We start from the raw sequence: 14,950 nt of genomic DNA on the forward strand, positions 1-14,950 counted from the left end.
ACTTAATAAGAATATATCATTTCATCGTTTTACATATAAACAAATCTAAATTTTGTTCTGGACCTGTCTCGATGCTTGCAATTGACTGAGTTACCATGTATATGGGTTAAAAACTGATCGTTTCTGACCAAATATGAAAACTATTCACTTCAAGAAAAGTTTGAAGAGTTTGTTTCAAAAGATCGACAAACAGGAAATGATTCCATGGCAGATGTAAAATTTACAATCTCTACAACTCAACCTTATTGACTTAATAGTAAAATCCCTTTCAAAACTTTAGCGAAAGTTTTCTTTTTGACGGAGGGTGTTGATAGGTTACTAAACCTGCTTTCGACTTTTGCATTTCATACTTTTATTCTCTGCCGTCTAATTGGTTTAGATTTTGTTACGACTGACTATCAGTAAATGGCTGTACACAAGCAAATTTCATTAACATCAATTTCACATGAATTTAAATTCATGTGAATCTCACGTGAATTTCACCTCAAACGAGCTGATACGTGAAACTCACGTGAAATCAGTTTATGTGAGTTTCACGTAAATATCATGTGAAACTCACGCGAATTTCACGTGAAAATCACATGAATTTTGTCCACGTGAAAATCACAGGAATTTTGTTCACGTGAAATAGTGAAAACACTGTCAAGATTTTTGCCTAAATATTATTGTTCTTGGCCTAATATGTCAAAATGTTTGTCATCTATTCAAACATGTTCAAGAACGTTGGTATTAAAACTTTGTTGTTTGTTAAATGAAAACTGGAAACTACGGTCACAACTGATAAAGTAGATTATATATGGTATTATTTGTTGAATATGTTGTTTTTGTTATTATTTTGCTTTCTGTTTTCATTTATATTATCTCGCTTACTATATTATATATTTTGTTCATGCTATAGCATTGTATTATATGCTGATTTGCAATAAACTTATTACAATTACAATTACATACGGCACAACTACGATGAGGCAATGGTACTTAGTCTTAACAAGTAACTAATACGATAGAACGAGAACCGTATAAGAGGTTCCTGACTAGGGAAATGAAAATACCATTTACGTTTGGAGTACAGATATTTAACAGAGAATCGGGATTCATATAGACAATATGATGTGTGCTCCTCATCCTGTCGAATTGTTTCTTTGTTCATAAGAAGCAGAGTTTATACAAAGTCTATCAGGATTAATGATTAAAAGCTGAAGCAAATCTGTCACAACGAACGTTAATGCAGCCATATATCTCGATGTAGATCTAGAAAATTTGTACTTGTTTGGCTTTATAAATATTTTGATATGAGCGTCACTGATGAGTCTTGTGTAAACAAAACGTGCGTCTGGCGTACTAAATCATAATCCTGGTACCTTTAACTGTTTACAATTAGGGTAATTTGAGAACCCATCTGTACGACAAAAGAGCATATTTTAGCTGTTCAATTGAAACCATCTCATTTAATTAAAGCAACATTCCAGTAGCGCAATTCTATATATATATTCTATAGCTAAGTGTTTGATTTTGTCAGTTTTAACATATTTACCCATTTTGAATGTACCTTTAGATTCAGTTTTTTGTAATTACATTTTTGTCGAGCCTGCAACTTTTGTTGCAGAAAGCTCGACATAGGGATAGTGATCCGGCTGCGGCGGCGGCGGCGGCGTTAGCTAACTTCTTAAAAGCTTTATATTTTAGAAGGTAGAAGACCTGGATGCTTCATACTTTGTATATAGATGCCTCATGTTACGAAGTTTCCGTCAGTCACATGTCCAATATCCTTGACCTCATTTTCATGGTTCCGTGACCACTTGAAAAAAGGTTCAGATTTTTTGTAATGTTGAATTCTCTCTTATTATAAGTAATAAGATAACTATATTTGATATGTGCGTACCTTTCAAGGTCCTCATGTCTGTCAGACAGTTTTCACTTGACCTCGACCTCATATCATGAATCAGTGAACAAGGTTAAGTTTTGGTGGTCAAGTCCATATCTCAGATACTATAAGCAATAGGGCTAGTATATTCGGTGTATGGAAGGACTGTAAGGTGTACATGTCCAACTGGCAGGTGTCATCTGACCTTGAACTCATTTTCATGGTTCAGTGGTTATAGTTAAATTTTTGTGTTTTGGTCTGTTTTTCTCATACTATATTCAATAGGTCTACTATATTTGTTGTATGGAATGATTGTAAGGTGTACATGTCACTATATTTGGTGTATGGAAATATTTTATGATCTTTATGTCAGTTGCGCAGGTTTTATTTGACCATGACCTCATTTTCACGGTTCATTGCACAGTGTTAAGTTTTTTGTGTTTTGGTCTATTTTTCTTAAACTATAAGTAATAGGTAAACTATATATGTTGTATATAGAAGCATTGTTAGATGTACATGTCTGCCTTGCATGGTTCATCTGACCTTGACCTCATTTTCAAGGTTCATTGGTCTTTGTTTAGTTATCTTTGTTAATGTAAAGTTTTTGTGACAGTTGTAATAAAGCTTAGCTTTATACTTAGGACTATCAACATAATATCAATGATTAGTATAGAAGGCGATACATTTCAGCGTGTGCACTCTTGTTTATGTTTAGTTCGCATGTACTTGTTGATATCCCTTAGCTTGCATATGAAGTGTTGCTGCTAAAATGAGTTCACGGATATGTTCCGATTGTAACCATTTCAATATCCTTAAAAATTAATCATATGAACTGCGTCGTATAGAAATCGACCTAAAAAATACACGTATGGTTGTACATGTGTAAGTGGTTAATTGAAAAATTAGAAATAAAAGATGAATTTGGTATATGCTGTAGGGTTATATCAACTCAATTTTCAAACAAACTTTGCTTAGCTATTTTAGATACACAAGACTGATTGATATTTAATTTTTTTAAAATATCAACAAAAGTCTTTTTTCAATCTTATAATTTTTTTATATATTTTTTTATATAGATTTTGAAGTCTTCCAGTAATCAAGATTTAACCTTGGCAATTCGTCACAACGTATTCTTTTGACCGGAGGTTTTCTGAAATTATAAAATGTTCTTATAATTTCAAATTCGTTAAAACACTCACTGTATTCACATGTTAAAACAGATGTGTTTATTAATATTTAGATACGATAAAATGTCCGTAATAAAATAAACAAATATATGTTTTATAATTTAAACAGTTCTTTAAAGAGCTACTACCAAATGAAACCACCGATACAAACATATCTTGCAGAAGACTTATTTTTGCCCACTAATTCCTGTCGTTTCGTTATGACTCGTTGATTTGTTCTTCATGTGACCCATACTTATAAAGGAATATATAAAACATTTTTACGACATCACTGGGAAAAAATAATTATTTTTTTTTTCAGAGGGAGAAAATAATTCATATGGTTTCGAGAGTATAAAGATTTGTCATATTGTAGACTACTTTATCTCTCACAATATATATCGTTATAAATCGTTATCTGACTAAATATACTTACTGGCTATCTGGATTAATGAATATATTTGGTTGTATATACTCCAGGCTTAATGTCCGACAATAAATTCCCGCAAAAGTCTGTCGTTTTATCTCATTCAATTGATCTTAAATAAAAGACATCAATTTAATAATCTATCATGTTTCTTCCTCATCTTGATGTTCCAAATATATAGAATGTCACAAAAGTACATGAAAAGAGACAAAAGATACCAATAATTAAAAATGTGGTCAAGAACTAACAATGCCATGGTAAAACTGATACTGACCAAAAGAAAAAAAACCATCTAGATTTAAAAACATAACACAGAAAACTTAATAACGTTTTGAATATAAACTCGTCATAGATACCAGGATTAAGTTTTGCCAAATACAGCTAAGGTAATCTACTCCTTATGTAGAAAAGCCTTAGTTTTTCAAAAATGTTTTGTAAACAGTTGATTTATAAATATGACCATATCAATGATAATTCATGTCAGCACAGAAGTAATGAATTTTTGGTTACAACCCCTTTCAGTCTACAAACTGAACTCATCCGATTGGAGTTTTACCGTGTGTACTTTTTGTGGAACTCATTATCCTATGCTATTCATAAATATTATCGATTAGTATTTCAAAGGACAGGGTGTTTCTAAATTACGATTTCATCGATGGTCGACAGTCTTGAGATGTACTGTGGTAAAAAAAATACCTCCGAGTTTGAAAGACCATTGATGTAGAAACATATGGGAGATGTGGTACGATTGCCAATGAGACAACTACTAGATACCCAAAGTTAAATATTAAGTGGATGTTAAAAATAACTTATATTTCAATTTTTGGGTTCTTAGAAGTTTTTTTTTCTTTCAATAAATGACGTTCTGAATGTTTATAACAGACAAATAAGAGAGACAGCAGAAAAGAGGGACGAAAGTAAAAACTCAGAAATCTATTATAAACCGACAACGCCATGGCTAAAAATAAAAAAATAAAAACAGACAAACAAAAGTACACATGACACAACATAGAAAACTAACCCCACCAACAACTAGGGGTGATCTCATGTGCTCCGGAGGGGTAAGAAGTTAACCGGTGATCTTAACACGTGAATAAGTTCAAATATCCACAACCAATTTTGCAACTAAATCAAATGAGAGAATGGTATTTGAGACAACTCATGGTCATTATCTCACCTAGTGTAAACCCTGTCGCTGGGAAGTTATTTTCGTAAAAGAATCTGTCACCGTGTTTATAATTGAGGAACTGAAGAGCTATAAGACATCTGAATGTTGGTCCTAGGATAGATTCTCCCGATGCAGGTTTTTCTGATATTCCTCCAACAAATAAATCAATATCATCAGGATGACTACAAAATATATAGAAATCGGTTATAAATGTTTATAAAGGTTATCAGTCTTCTGTGTTGTAATGTATGAGACTAATGGTATTGAACATATAGAATATATCCAAACTATACCTCGCACGTACATTGGCAATATGTTCACAAATATTGTGCTTAAAAACGAAAATTCGCTCTAATGAGCATAGTTTCCAACTTTTTATTAGCTTCTAACAGTATAATTACATTAAAAGTTATCATAGCAAGCTGACTGAATTGTACAAATTTATTTTTGATAATTTCTAACTCGGAAGACTATAACAATCAAATTAAAAAAAATATGGCGCCATAGGTGAACAATGTAATGACTGGTTTAAAGGGAAAGAAAGGCATAAGGATATGATAACCAAATCAACGATTTATGTACAACATCATATTTGATCTATTGATTCTGTATATTTCATATTTTCTTCTACATGGTTCATGTGAAACTATTATGTACATTCCTTCAATTTGGAATTTTTTGTATTATATATAAGAACTTCTATTCCATGAGAAAATGTGGTAACAAGCTAAAATAATTACATTAGATGTATGTTTCATTATAATACTTTATTCTGATTGGCTAACTGCACATCACGTGTTATTCTGTAAGCAGTTGCATTGCTCAATACAACTTTTCATTCATGATAACACGTGTTCCAATAATAAAGTGCACAGGTGAATTAAATAAAAAAATATATAAAATTCGTGTTTTCATGATCATAGCTAAAAAATGTAATTATAAGTATTGAATGCTTCTTTTTGTAACTTTATAGGGTTGTAAAAGCGTTGACCATGCGCACATTTTTAGAATGAAGCGCTTCCGTGCTTCATTCAAAATGTACTTCGGTCAACGCTTTTACACCCCAATAAATTTACAAAAAGAAGCATTCAATTCTTAAGTAAATTTTATTGTATTGTTATGCAAAATATATCTAATATACCTGTATACTTCCGATAAAGCACGTGCAGTAGATTTGTCATGATCAACCAGTCCACCATATGCATTACCAAAATGTTTTGCACGATACAAACCGCAGTATTCTCTATATTCATTGTATCCAGCTATCCCATGATCGCGTCCACGTTGCGTATTGAGTGCACCAAGGTCAAATGCTTCCCCCGGTTGAACTTCAAATAAATGATTACGCATTTGGTCTGAAATAAATCGATCTGTTTTGTCCCCTAGTGTCGCAGACATCCAGCGACCCATACGCTTGACGCCAAATTTATTTTCGGGATCACGGATTGTTTTTACATCAAAGGATTCATTCTGCATTAAAGACCTTCGAAGTTCCTTGAAATCATCACCTGATGCACCCACGTGGTTTCCTACTTGCGAATGTCCATATCGAAAGGCGGTGGCACCAAACTCATTGCGGGAGGATCCATCCAGATAAGGAGAATAAAAAGTTTGATGACCTTTAGAACTACTGGTTAGGCTAATCATATTAGCATATTTTGGTCCAACCAGGGCAGTTACAAATTCATTAAAGACGATGTGCTGATAGACCCCTGTCAGAATTTTTCTAGTCTCTTGAAACAGCTTCTCATCATTCCACTCAGAATTCAAATCTGACAGTTCCATTGCTATTCTGTTATGCTCCCTTACAAATATGATGTGAAACATCGCAAGCAATGGTACCTCAGAATGTCTTTTGTCACCTAAAATTAGTAATGTTTCAAGAATAAATAGAATAGATCCACAGTGTATGTTATGATTCTGAATTTATAAAAAAAAGTCCGTCTAAAGTTTTGTTTTATTCATTAATCTGCATATTTTATATTGCCATTTTTTTAGCATTACTGAGTCATGTCAACAAACAAGCGTCTAGCAAACATAAAAGTAGGCTTTTTTCAGTGTTTTAAAGGTGATTTTTAACAACGTTTTTGGAGTACCGTTGACGTAGAAAATATGCGTCTGCTTGAGCTGTATAGGGTTAATCAGTACACAGTCACATTCGACCGGATTCTGCATGTCAAATCAGCATGTACGGAAATTTATTCGCTCTCTGAATAATGTCGGTCATAAAATCTTGCACCTTGATGACTAAATAGTCAGTGTAATTCTTCGTATGCTATAACTGGAATTTTTTTTTACAATTTCCACTTCTGTAGATAAAAAGCCCCTTTTTACGAGAAGATCTTTCATTTTAACAAACTTAAGAGTATAGCGGTATAGCAGTATAGACCTTAGAGAAATAAAAATTGAATAACTATAGAATTAAAATGTTATGATTAAAGATTTAGAGCAATAGACACGTAACTGATGTTTGATGTTCTGCGTCTTTGACATGTATTCTACAAAAGAGGGACGAACAATACTAAAGGGACAGTCAAACTCATAAATCGAAAATAAACTGACAACGCCATGACAGCTGTGTATGCATTTCATACCCGGATTCCAGTCTTAACTTCAACCAAAGTAAAATAACTTGAAGTTGGATAACACCTTAAATAAACTTTATGTATACCAGCAATGAAACACTTCCGTTTACACTCTTCAGGTGCACCAGGTGGCGTGTTTGGAAGTAAATCATTATCTCCAACTGCTAGCTCACCTGTAATGAACAGTTGTGTTGCTACTTGTTTGAGTAAATATATTAACATTAGTATAAACCTAGAATAAGAAATGCAAATGTGTATGACTTATTTCTTTATTCTGATAGAGGAAACCAACATTGCATTTGTCAGGCTGATTTTCACGAAATATTTGATATGTTGAAAAGTGAACAAAGCATAATGGCCAAGTTTGTTTACGAAAATAAGTGTTGTTGGTGTACGTTTGTTTAAAGTGGCAAAATGAATTGCTAAAAAAGAAGACATGGAATTAAAACTTTCAGAAACAAAATATAAAAGGATTTATACCATTTTCGTGTTTCCTTAGCTGGTCCAATCTCTCTTTACTGCTACCATACACACTGGATAAATCTAGATATGATGTAATGACGTTCATTTGATTTCTCGGGCCTAACAAAATAAATGTTAATTTGTTTAATAATTATAATGTTCACATCTTTCTTGTAAATTTGGATTCTTGTATTTCTCTTCGTTTCTATTACAATAGAATTTTGGTTTATTGATCGATTTTTTTTTATTAACATATGTTATTCAGTTAATAAGCACACAACATTATGGTGTAAATCTTAGCTTCTGGGGTAATACAAGTTCCCTACAAACGTCTGTTCTGGCAACAACTCCAAAGTCTGAAACTAAACACATTCCTAACATTGGAAATATAAAATTTAAACGAACGCAAAACAGAATTAGAAAATGGAAGTTTACCCTTGCAAAGCGTTTATATTTCGACACTGTCTATGCAAACTGTCTAGTGAAATTTAAGTTGTCCATGCTTAGACGAAACAATTAGTCTTTGTAATACTCTGTTTATATCAATTTTAGAAAAAAGCTAAAACTAAAATGATCATTAAAATTTGATACAAAAAATCTATAAGCTCGTGCTGAAAAAAACTTTAACATTTTCTAAATGAAACGTATGATATGTACATGTAACACAACTTGATTAATCAATTGCTTTTTGAGTCTGGTGACTAGTATTGCATCCTCATCTAGAACAATTATAACCTGATACAGCAATATAATTCCAGTGTTGATCTAACTAGAGTCTCTGAGTTGGCTTTGTTTCCTTCTTCCTCACCACCTTTAAGTGCACAACTTCGAGCCAACCGATGCGTGAACTATCACTGAGGTCTCCGAGACCAATAAGGCAAGAACACATCATCAAGACATCGAGGTGAACAAACTTGTTTAAGACAATCAACGCGAACAATCTTCTACGAAAAGATTGATCGACTAACAAAGAACTCGATGAAGTGATACCAGTTGTAATTTGTACATACCAGGGGAGCATCCAGGTGACGAGGCAGGCAGTGAACGAACAAAATGCATGCACGTGAACTTAAACTCATCTTTTGGTGTAGAAAATGAAAAACATTCATCCCTGAAATTTAAAACAAAACATAATGCTATATCCTCTCCAATCACATATCAATTTTTAATATAAAATTGTATTGAATTATCCACCAAAATAACTTTCTTTCTAAATAATTAAACATATAAATAAATAAAAAATAACGCGAAACAATCAAACCACTCAAAGTTCGGTTCTTTAAATTTTGACAGATTTATGGTTCATGATCGAAAGTTCCATGAAGTACTTAAGCCCAAGTCCCACAGACCGCGATCGCACCACGCTCAACGCGATCTAAAATAAATTCAGATCGTGGTGAGGACGCATATGAACGGCATGAACAAGTAAATTTTAGTTGCTTTCACGTTGCTACTACGTCCTCATAACTCTTCTACAACGATCCCTCTACGATTATACCACGTTCTCATTGCGCTTATTCTGCGACCTCACTACGCTTATCAAGATCTTTCTATGCTCATCACGTCTCACTACGATCATACCACGAGTTATCAATTGCAACACGATCTTACCACGCTTCTACTACGATTAAAGCACGTTCTTACCACGACTATACTACGCTCATACCGCGATTTTACTACGTTCTCAGCAATAACGTCAACATCGTGTTCAATATCAATACAGTTCCATTCCTTCTATTTCTGATTAATACGTAGATTTCGCGGAAACAAAACAGTGTTACCACCAAAATCTACTAGAACACGTAAGTGTAGGGGTAGGGGTTGATGTAGAGGCAGAGGGAGCTCTGATAGTAACGAATTCTGATCAAGCAGAGATGTCGGACCGACCAATCCAACCTAAATTACAACCTTTTGCTGGTCCATAAAGCTCAAATGACGATATTTTAGTGAACGATACCAGAAATGACACAGATGTGTCAATAGATATAGGAATATGTGGTAAGGGTGCCAATGAGACAACTCTCAATCCAAGTAACAATTTGTAAAAGTAAACCATTATAGGCCAAGGTACGCCCTCCAACACGGAGCCTTGGCTCCCACCGAGCAGCAAGCTATAAAGGGCCCTAAAATTACTAGTGTAAAACCATTCAAACGGAAAAATCAACGGTCTAATCTATATAAAAACGAGAAGCATGATTGAGCCGTTAGAGAAAATGGACAGGAAGTCCTAATTACATACAGAAAAACAAAACCTGGAGAGATTTAATATATTTTATGTTAAAATGACAATGAGAATGATGGTCGTAGTATGAACGTAGTCAGGTCGTAAGAAGAGCGTGATGAGGACGACAAGAGCGTGCTAGAATCGTACTATGGTCTTTAACAGTGTGGTCTAAACGTGGTATAGTCGTAGTGGAAGCGTAGTTGGGTCGCGGTGGGAACGTGATGGTCGTAGTGAGGTCGTTATAACGTCGCTGTGAGATCGCAGCGCAGTCTCTTCGAATAGAATCACGCGTTCGCTACGCTCTCACTACGATGGTACAGCGACCTTTCCGATCTTTCTACGACTTTAGTTTGCTCTAACTACGCTTCTACTACGACCTGATTTCGCTACGACCGCACCACGATTGTTTTGAACATGTTCAAAGTTGGCCACGCTCATCGTGATCTTAAAGACCTCACCACGACCGTGATACGACCTTATTACGATCTACACGATCGTACTACGATCATCAAAATTTGTATTTTTTTTCACAGATCGTAGTGCGATCGTGGCCTAGTGGGACTGCGGTATTACGTACTTAATGATATTTTAGGTACTTGATGATATTTTAGTTCTTAATGATATTTTCGGTACTTAATGATATTTTCGGTACTTAATGATATTTTAGGTACTTGATGATATTTTAGTTCTTAATGATATTTTCGGTACTTAATGATATGTTAGGTACTTAATGATATTCTACGTACCTAATGATATCTTATATCATAAATATCTTACAAAATTATCTAATAACATTATTTGATCGATTTGATATTTTCTGTCTTTAAAACAATGTGAATAAAAAAATAACTGGGTTGAATAATTTTTCATTTTTTTGTCCATTGAATGTTTTTGTTCAAATTCATGGAGAAATTAATGATATACAGTACCTGTTAACTGGTTCGTTTCCGTTACAACAAGAAATACTTGTACCATCTGGCTCTAAAACAAAATAAAATTAATAGAAGGATCACTTGCTCTGTCAGCTTGATGTTCAGATACATCATCAAAGCTCTAAATCAAAGCCGGAATAATCATTTGTGTTCTCTTATGACGAATAAACTACTCTAATTCATATTTAAAAACACGTATTTACAACAGTCAATGCTGATGGTAGGTATTACAAATGGGTACCGTTTCAGTTAGAAATCTCATAAAACAAATCTCAAAATATACATACAAATAAAAAGAATAAAAGAGACAGTGATTTTTTCCTTTATATCAATAGGCTTGACATAAATTAAATCATTTCACAAAAATATCAGAGAATAGTGTAAATCATCATAATCAATTAGTATCTGTTGCATGTAGAATATGCATTTAAAACACGTAAGATGATGATAATTCTTTAATGTATACGAAAAAAAGTACAGTGAAACAGAACATTTGCATTAATATTGTAAATTGGTTTAAACGTATAGTTTGCGTATTTTCTAATGCAGAATTTTCATAAAAATGTATCTTAAATAATGGAAACCTGAAAATATCGGCGTTGCTACAATATCATGGTCAACAAACTGTCCGAAGTGTGTCAAGGCCACTGTAAATCTGTTGCTTTCAGGTGCGGATTGTTCACTTTTCAACACAGCATTAGAGATCACTCGGGGACTTTTTAAATCTTCTCCATTCTTCCCTTTTATGCGTGGAACAGAACCCAAATTATTCGCTGTAAATATACGTTAATACCCGGATGAACATTTGGCAGTGAATACTAAGTATCTGAATACAAATAAAATCACCAGAGGTTTGAAATGTTGGTTTAAACCAAAGACTACGATGTATTTTTTACATTTTATTTATCTGAAGATAGTGCTTAAAAGGGAAATTCTTACTGATACTGACCATTATAAAAGTTCAACCGTGTACATGAGCTTGTTCCAAGTCAGACATACTGCCAATGGTTTAATTTGGTTTTTTTCTCAGTTCTGCAGAAATCGGATTTTAATTTCGGATCATTGATAGTATCCGACTAACATATTAACTCCTTGAAAAAATCGACGAAGATTAAAGGATTGTCGAATATGAAATATTCAATTGCCGATTAAATGGTTTTCAATTCATTAAAGTTACTGTCTTTTAAAAAACCCAACAACCCCTTCTCTCTTCTTTCTTCAGACAGTTCAATATTTTTAGCAACAGGGAAAAGAGAATATAGTTGAAAGAAATTAAAGCAAAGAACTAATTTTATTCAAATTTAACATCAACTTACGGTCCCCATACGTTGGTTCCAAAAATCTGGATTGTGGAGTAAAAGCTGCACCCGTAAGTTTGTTCTGCAGGTTATTACATGTACCGTCTATAGTCCGATAGGGGGCGTCTTTATCACAGGAAATTTGTTCGCGCTGATCACAAAACGACTCGACCGCTTTTTCCACAAGATCATAAATAGCTGTCGGTTGTACTGCAGGTGCCCGCATTGTCCGTAAACTACAATATTAACAAACCAATTTTACTATATCATGTAAACATTTCTATAGGGATGTTCGATGTCTTCGATGGCAAACCATTTAAAAAATATACTATTAACTTTCTATCATAGTATACAGTAAACCTAATTTAATTGTGTAGGCTAACAGTAAATCTGCTCCTTGGTCGGGCTATGTCTCTTTGATACTCTTCCCGTGTCCATCCTCATTTTTATTAAATTGTCGAATTAAGAACGTTAGTTTTTCGTTGGATTTGTTTCCCATTTTTCCTACAATTTCTACCTTTTCGTAGATGACTTTTCTAATTATTGAAGGTCAAACAATGACATATAAATGCTTGTAGAATCGCCCTTTGGACATTCACTGATGTTTCATTGGTAATAAGTTTTGATATGTATGATTTTAACAATTTTTTAATCTCATAAATGCGTGCATGATTGATTAGCAATGTAACAGCTATGGACGCTGATGTTAAAAACTGTTGGTAACCTTACTCGCTACAAACCAGTAAAATCATATTGTGCATTAGCTTTAAAAAAATCCGTAGTAACAATATGTAAAGAAAACCAATGGCCCGCTCCGTTCTTAAACAAAACAAGAAAAGGAATTAAAATAAATAGCAGCTAACAAAAAAAACCCTGAAATGACTCATTACTTTGCGACAGGCACATACAGAATGTACATGTAGCGGGTGTTATTACGATTGTTTTATCTAATATTGCGTCCCTTCACTGGCGGAGTTTGGTGTTTGTGATTTTTTGTACTGTCATAATTTTTTTTGAAAATTAGGTTTGACTGTAATGTGTATTCATATCGAATTTGGAGTTTTAAACTTTGTATTTGTTTGACTTTATAACCATTTAGATTGAGCGTCACTGATGAGTCTTATGTCTGGCGTAATAAATTATAATCCTGGTACCTTTGATAACTTTTTAAAAGAAAAACCTCCGATATGGCATGAGTAATTTAAAACCAGGTTACAATTACCGTTGATCCACTGAGGAGACAGCTTTTTCGGTAATAAGCACCACCCTGGATGACCTTCGTAGTTGTTGTTGATTTTGAGATGAACTGAACAAGTTTAACAAATCTATTGATGATTTTGCCGGTTGTGGTCCCCTTCTTCCTATTTCTAAGAGAAGAAAGTTAATTACAGTAGTAGGTTTACAAATAAGTACAACTAGTGTATACATTGTGAAGCTAGTCACCCAATCTTAATGACTTGTTTGTTAGGGAATTTTTAGTGTTGTGCTCAATGAAATACTGGCAGTAACATTGCTATGCTTACATTTGTTTTACAATAAAACCATTATATGACTGAGGATTTCTAAAAGTGTTGTATGAATCTTTGATGATCATTCACTGAGAAGGACTTGAGAGTTAGTTTTAAAGAAGAAAAAGTAAATATTGGGTGTTATTTTATTTAAACAGAAAATGTTGCACTACCGGATCAGTCAATTTAATCGGGCAACGGTTTGCTTAAAAAATAGTTATCTGTTTATTATTTTGATGAATGTTGTTTGTCTTTTATTGATACAATTACTTCTTAGGTGTTTCCTTTGTTTTTGTAAGGATTATACTGATCATACATAAATAAACAAAAGTTCTGTAAACATGGTTCTCACAGAAAACGGAAATCAAGAGTAGACCACTACTTACGGACACGGAACATGTATGCATATTGTTATCTTTGTGTACCACATGTTATTAGTTAGTAAAATTGAAGGAAGTTAGGGGGTAAAATTTCTCTGTATTTTCACACTCATGGTATATTAAACATGAAGAAAAGATAAACTGACAGTTAAGTTTGGTAGATTTGCATGTTTCTGAATTTAGTGTGGTGTCCATTTTGCTGAACTAGTATAAAATATTGTTCAGTTGAATCCCACCTCCCGGAGTGGGTTTTCTTGCTGTATTGAAGACAAATTGGTGGTATTTGGTAGTTTTTATGATACTCTTTCCCCGTGCCCATTCTCTATGCTACGAATGGTTGCGCCTGTCCCAAGTCAGGTACCTCTGGCCTTTTTAAGTCTTATATAATTTTAAATTTTAGTTAAGTGTGTATATTTCGGAGTTTAGTATGGCAACCATTATCACTGAACTAGTACTAATTTTTGTTTAGGGGCCAGCTTAAGTACGCCTCCAGGTGCGGGAGTTTCTCGCAGTATTGAAGACCCATTGGTGGCCTTCGGCTGTTGTTTGACACATTCCCAATTTCTATTCTCAATTTTATTAATCATTGATTTAATCCGTCAATTATTACATAAACAATTTAATTATAATATAAATTGTAAAATATGCTTAACTTACGTGGTACCCTTTGATTGGTTGTGTCCGGAATGTTATTTGCTGCTGATGTGACCGCTTCATTTACAAGTGTGTTTACTATTGATTGGTTATTTCCATGGTGACATAACAGTAGAAGAAACAGTACAGACAGACACTTTACGCTCTCAACCATCTTGTTGGATTCTTTACGGATTTTATGTGACCACTGTTTACACCTAATGTTTATCTGTCAGCTAAAATAAGATTCAATATGTGTTTTATTTGATAATGAGAAACGAGCTAGTTAGCTGAAACACGCCT

At 33.7% G+C, this 14,950-nt stretch overlaps 1 protein-coding gene across 1 annotated transcript; it reads right to left on the reverse strand.

Annotated features, from left to right (window-relative positions):
• Positions 1 to 3,462: 3,462 nt before the first annotated feature.
• Positions 3,463 to 6,301, reverse strand: LOC143084105 (peroxidase-like protein). Its single transcript, XM_076260511.1, has 3 exons — positions 5,767 to 6,301; positions 4,635 to 4,807; positions 3,463 to 3,569 (listed from the first exon to the last, which is right to left on the reverse strand). The coding sequence occupies exons 1-3, from the start codon at positions 6,270 to 6,272 to the stop codon at positions 3,463 to 3,465; spliced, it is 786 nt and encodes a 261-aa protein (XP_076116626.1). The 5' UTR covers positions 6,273 to 6,301.
• Between the last annotated feature and the right edge of the window lie 8,649 nt (positions 6,302 to 14,950).

Source organism: Mytilus galloprovincialis, chromosome 7 (assembly GCF_965363235.1).
Source record: "Mytilus galloprovincialis chromosome 7, xbMytGall1.hap1.1, whole genome shotgun sequence".
NCBI lineage: Eukaryota > Metazoa > Mollusca > Bivalvia > Mytilida > Mytilidae > Mytilus > Mytilus galloprovincialis.

Excerpts from the sequence above, each read along its gene's own strand:
- LOC143084105 (XM_076260511.1), bottom strand. The coding sequence starts at position 6,272 with ATGATTAGCCTAACCAGTAGTTCTAAAGGTCATCAAACTTTTTATTCT. Across the intron at positions 4,808-5,766 it reads GCTTTATCGGAAGTATACAG|TCATCCTGATGATATTGATT; the intron begins GTATATTAGATA and ends TATATTTTGTAG. Across the intron at positions 3,570-4,634 it reads AGCGACAGGGTTTACACTAG|ATCAATTGAATGAGATAAAA; the intron begins GTGAGATAATGA and ends CTTTTATTTAAG.